The sequence below is a fragment of the Choloepus didactylus genome, chromosome 9, assembly GCF_015220235.1.
Source record: "Choloepus didactylus isolate mChoDid1 chromosome 9, mChoDid1.pri, whole genome shotgun sequence".
Lineage (NCBI taxonomy): Eukaryota > Metazoa > Chordata > Mammalia > Pilosa > Megalonychidae > Choloepus > Choloepus didactylus.
The window spans coordinates 64,690,348-64,695,627 of NC_051315.1; the positions used below are offsets into that span (position 1 = coordinate 64,690,348).

The 5,280-nt window shown below is 40.1% G+C and overlaps 1 protein-coding gene across 1 annotated transcript; it reads right to left on the reverse strand.

Annotated features, from left to right (window-relative positions):
* Window positions 1–992: 992 nt before the first annotated feature.
* On the reverse strand, window positions 993–4,226 carry ATP5MC3 (ATP synthase membrane subunit c locus 3). The gene is made up of 5 exons (XM_037849402.1): window positions 4,101–4,226; window positions 3,802–3,913; window positions 2,512–2,589; window positions 1,830–2,023; window positions 993–1,253 (listed from the first exon to the last, which is right to left on the reverse strand). The coding sequence occupies exons 2-5, from the start codon at window positions 3,838–3,840 to the stop codon at window positions 1,139–1,141; spliced, it is 426 nt and encodes a 141-aa protein (XP_037705330.1). The 5' UTR covers window positions 3,841–3,913; window positions 4,101–4,226; the 3' UTR covers window positions 993–1,138.
* Window positions 4,227–5,280: the final 1,054 nt, after the last annotated feature.

A 5,280-nucleotide genomic window follows, 5' to 3' on the forward strand; every position in this document is an offset into this window, starting at 1 on the left:
AAGGGATTAGATAAGGGACTTGATTAATCAACCTATAAATTGATAGTAGCTCTAGCTCTTGAGCTTTCTTTAGGCCTCGTTTCACTTTATAGAAGATAGAAAGGAATCTTCTAAGTCAATGATTTTCAAACAGTAGCGCACACAAAAATTACCTGGGAACCTTTCAAAAAGTGCAGATTTCTGAGTCTCATGCCCAAAGATTCTAATTCAGTAGGTCTGGGGCCTAGGGTTTTGCATTATAAACAAGCACCCTGAGTGACTGATTAGGTGATTTCCCCATATTTTGTGAAACCCTGGTAAATAACTGCTTGTCCTCAGATGAAGTCATTATCAGGCAGAGGGAACTAAAGGAGTAAAATGTAGCTTTCCTAATTGTCTAACTTTTACATAAACCCTCAAATTGAGATGACAAATGATAAAATGGTACAGTGTATTTGCTAGGAGAAAAACAGTCATTCTATAACAGCACCACTTTCTTCTTTTAATAGAAAGTTTGACCAAGAAGCAATGTGTACTGTAGGAAGCAAAATATTGTTGAACCAACTATCATTCCCAAGAGTCCTACTATAAGCATCTGTTAGGAACAGTCATAAACAACGCTTTAGCAATTTTTGGCTTAAAGAACATGGCCAATTCCCTTCCTGCCCCAGTTGAACAATGCTGCAGTTACTAAAAAGCTGACATGATTTATTTTTAGATCCAGCTGTTTAAGACCAGCCAACTCAGTCTTGGAAGGTGATTCATATTAGCCTTTAAAGACAAAAAACCGTCTTGAGTGATTAGCTTAGTTTAATTAATTACATTCCATAGAAACTCAAAGCACTCAAATATTTCTCCTTTATATAATTAAACAAAAGCCCAATAAATTACAATGTGCAGAACACTATATAAAAGAATTCCCATAAAAATCACATTAAGATCTTTTTTTATCAGCAGAGCAACCACTCTTTGCTTCATTGGAATTGTAGATTAAGTACAAATCACAGCAAAAATTAAAGTTTTCATCTTTAATGAAATGACTGTGGAAATAATGTACATTTCCATGACACCAACACTACAGTTTTTGGAGTCACAGTAAGATACACAGAATAACATCCGTAATTAATATGAATGCCAACATTTCAAGCAGTGATTTTTGTTACATGGCAAACAAAATCAAGAAAGCAACCATCAAACAAAAGAGACCCATAGCTTCAGACAAGGCAAATCCCAGGATAGCATATGAGAACAGCTGCTGCTTCAGTGAAGGGTTTCTACAAGAGACACAAAACACGTGATTGTTACTTCAAAATTGTATTTGTTTCAACATGTTTGGTAAATATTAAAGAATCAAAATACTAGTGTGTAGGATCTCTGGAAACTGTAAAGAAAGAGTATTTGCCTAGATGTCTTTTGCTTGTTTTTGACACTCCCTTCTCTCCAACCCCAATTATATGGGATAAAGGTAAGATGTTTCTGTATTTGTGTCAATATAAATAATAAAACGGAAATTAATACTTTTAAAAGACTGTGCTCTATTAAATTATATTCCAATAGAGGTTAACAAAGTTCAGACTGTGAAGTCAGACCGAGTTAAAATTTATTTTCTGACACTTAACTAGCTATGATCTTGGGCAAGTAGAGCAACCCTTCTTTGTATCTAGTCCTTTATCCAAGGGGTATTATGAGGATAAAGTGAATGCATTGCAAAGCCCTCAAAATATAGTGCAAGGCACAGAATAAGCACTTAATACACAGTAGCTATTATTTCAGTAACATAACTACTAGCTAAGTTTCCAGCTTTTCAAGCATGCTCTTAAACTAGCTTATTCAGAGATAGAAATGGTTACCTGGCATAACCAATGATGAGGCTACCAAAGACTGTTCCAATACCAGCACCAGAGCCAGCCACTCCTACTGTTGCAGCACCTGCACCAATAAATTTGGCAGCAGTATCAATGTCTCTGCTGATTACACTGGTCTGAAACTCCCTTTGGATTAGCTGGGACACACCATTCTGGGCCCGATTAAATACTGTAGAGCCCTAGAGAAATAGAGATAAAAGGCAAATGTCAAATCAGTAATTAGTTACCTATTTTATAGCTGAGTTTGAAAAGGAGGACATACGGCATAGCAGAAAAAGCAAAGGTTTGAAATAATCCTAATCTTGTAGAATAGGGATAACAATATCTATACCTTATAAAGTTGCTGAAAATTACACACAGTATATGAAGCTGCCAGACTTCTTTCAATCAACTGTCACTATTATAACCTTAAATATAAGAAACAACTCAAAACTATATTCTTAAATATAAATATCAACCATAATATTTCATGGCCAACTCGGGTGGTTAAGTTTAGATACAGGAAACTTCTCTCATTAGCTCATCCTCTACATATTTTTTGGATGAAAGGGTAGAAAAGATTGCCCTCAAACCATTCATTAATGAGTTGTTTTTTTTCCTCACTCTAATTAAAACCATAAGACCTATTTTGATAGTGTTGCCTAATTTGTATTATTACTGTTATTACCTTTCCAGTCCTATTCTCTGGTCGAGATAACACTGATGCAGAAATTGGTCTGTATACAAGTCTGGATCCAGCTCGAATCTATTAATAAAAAAGATTCCAAGTATTAAATAAGAAACAGGAGACTTCAAGAATGATCCCCTGTCTACCATCTAAGTTCTATAAAAACAAACAGCAAAAATTATTCTGAAAAAATCTGATGCTTAAATTCATGACTTTTCTATATTGACTTGTACTTATTTTGACTATTTGGTCATTTACAATAAATGAAGCAATTTTAATAAAATTTTTAATTTTCATAAAAGTTGCTGATGACATTTAAAAGCTTGCTACGTAGTCTATTTGTAATATTCTAAACAAAAATTCTAAAAACAATTAGTTAAAAAGATAATAATAATTACTGTATTGCCACAATTCAGCTCAGAAAAACAGCAATGAACACACTACATTCTTTGGTAAACTTAAATGAACTAACAAGTATACTAAGAGTGTCACTACAAACGTTTGTCATTTAAAATAGCCCATTAGTTAGTATGAGCAACCACCACTTTCAAGATATTCCTACATGCCCATTAAATCATAAAATAAAAAAGCAGTTTAAGGAATTCTACATTAGTGTAAGAACAATCACTGAAAGACTCTTACCATAAAGAGTTTTTCTAGTCTGGCTTGTCTGCCCTTGAGTGTCCACTGAACTAAGGTCACAGAATATCCCTTCAGAACCAAGTCCTGATTCTAAGACAAATCCCACTAGATCTTCACTTCACCTAAAGTCTCCAGAATGGTTATGGGAATAATATCCCAGAGGCAGGAAGAAAGACTTTCGGCTCCCCGTCACCTTCCTCCGCCCACACAGGGTGAGGAAAAGTCCCTCCCTCTGCAGCAGCGAGTTTGACCTACAGACAGGCAGTGGAGTGCTGCTGCAGCGAACTAGGCCTCAGCGGCCCCGCTAATCCTCCACCGCACCCCAACCTTCGAGTCGACCTCAACACAACGGCGTGATTAAGGAGTGCTGGGGAAAGCCTCTTCCGGGCTAGGGGCAAGGAGGGTGTGACCTACATCGAGTGAGGCCAGACAGCTAGTCCTTGGCGGCTCTCCACCGCCCGAGTAGAGAGGAGAAGCGAAGTGAAATGCCCCCCAGATTTAAGAGGAAAGGAAGAAAAGGACACTGGAGTAAACCAGTGAGGGAAGAGCTGTTCCCGGGAGAGTGGTATGCCCCGCCCGGAGGTTGCCCCATTCAGCAATGTGGACGCTCCAGGCCCTCAGTCCCAAGGCCCAGCCTGGGCTACGTACCAGAGCGGGGTTGCAGGCGAGCTTGGTGCAGGCAAACATCTTACACTTTTCGGGGCGGCGCGGCTGGAGGACTTGGGTGACAGGAGACGTGGGCTCTTCTCCCGCTTTCTCTCTGCAGAGGTAAAGAAGCTTAAGGTCAAGTGCCCTCCAGGGGCCTGCCCTTTTCACCCAAGGCCGGCAGATTCCCGTTCACGTTGATAGCTTAAGCCCGTGCCTAGCGAGACGCCAGAAGAATGAATGGGTCCCCAGTGACAACTGCTCCACCCTGGCCAGGCCCGGTTCCCGCACCCTCCACCTACCTTCCCGGGTAGCAGCTGCGGCGGCAGAGGTCGAAGGAGTGGGGCTGAGCGCGCACGCGCGGTCCTGCTCTTACCCGCGTTTCAGCACCCGGATGGAGAAGGCGGGGAATCGGGTGCAGAAGGGAAGACGCTCAAGGTCACTTTGTAACAACTTTATTGGTAACCAGCTGGGAAGGACAACGACCGCTACCGGTGACGGGCTGGCGGGCGGGAGCTGGTAAAAGGAAACCAAGAAGAAGAAATTGAATACTATTCCTGGCAGAGTCCTAGGACGGTACAGACTGCTTCGCCTTTGATCTGAACTGGTCGTAGGATAGTGGGCCTTTTTCTTTCAGTTGTGACTTTTTTTGTGTGAGAATTCTCTTTAGTAGAGAGGGGCTCCTTCCTTGTCGTTCTCAGCCTCTGTGAAATAGGACTGTGTGTGTATGTGTGTGTGTGTGTTTCATTCAATACTTGACTGAAGAAATTAGGGTCCCCAGCAAAATGAACACGTTTCTTTAAAAGAATCCGGAAAAGGGTTCCAGAAGTATGGCTAATGTTCGGTTGAGAGAGAGCCTGACCCAGAAGTACTGGGGCAGAGTGATGAGAGAATGAGTATCTAAGAGTTTCGGAGCTTGGGGTACAAAGCTGCCTTTGGGTAAAGTGAGGGTAGTGAACTTTTCTTCTAGTCCTAAAATTGGAAGAATTAAGGGATTGTGATATACATTTCAGATAGACCCTGGGACAAAAAAAGTCTGAGTATTTTAAAAACATACTAACTTTAACACCTGTTTTTTGGGTAACTTTGGACAAATACTTTTCTTCAGATGAATATAGAAATTTCTCACTGAAATGACTTTTAAAAAAAATTCTGGTCTTTTTATAGCCTTAAATTCTGTAAATTTGGCTTAGTGATTTTCACAATGGCTACTGGAAGTGGCAAAGTCAACATAAAAGATTAAATGTCTAGGATGCCCTGAGGAAACAATGACTGGGGGCTGAAATCCTACTCCACCCTGCCTAGTTCCCTGGTATGGAATAACATCAACCCAGAGGATCAAGCTTTTTCTAATTAGCACAAAAGTACGGTATTATCTAGCTGAAACTTCGGGGAGAACTAAAACTTAAAGAATAAGTAAGACTGTCACTGATCCAATATCAAATGCAAATGGTTCACAAATTACATGAGCGCTAATAATTT

What these genes read in the sequence shown, in the direction of transcription:
- ATP5MC3 (XM_037849402.1), bottom strand. Translation starts at nt 3,840, where the DNA reads ATGTTTGCCTGCACCAAGCTCGCCTGCAACCCCGCTCTG. An exon ending in TCGCCTGCAACCCCGCTCTG is followed by an intron (nt 2,590 to 3,801) that starts GTACGTAGCCCA and finishes TTTTATTAATAG; the next exon opens with ATTCGAGCTGGATCCAGACT. An exon ending in CAGAGAATAGGACTGGAAAG is followed by an intron (nt 2,024 to 2,511) that starts GTAATAACAGTA and finishes CTATTTCTCTAG; the next exon opens with GGCTCTACAGTATTTAATCG.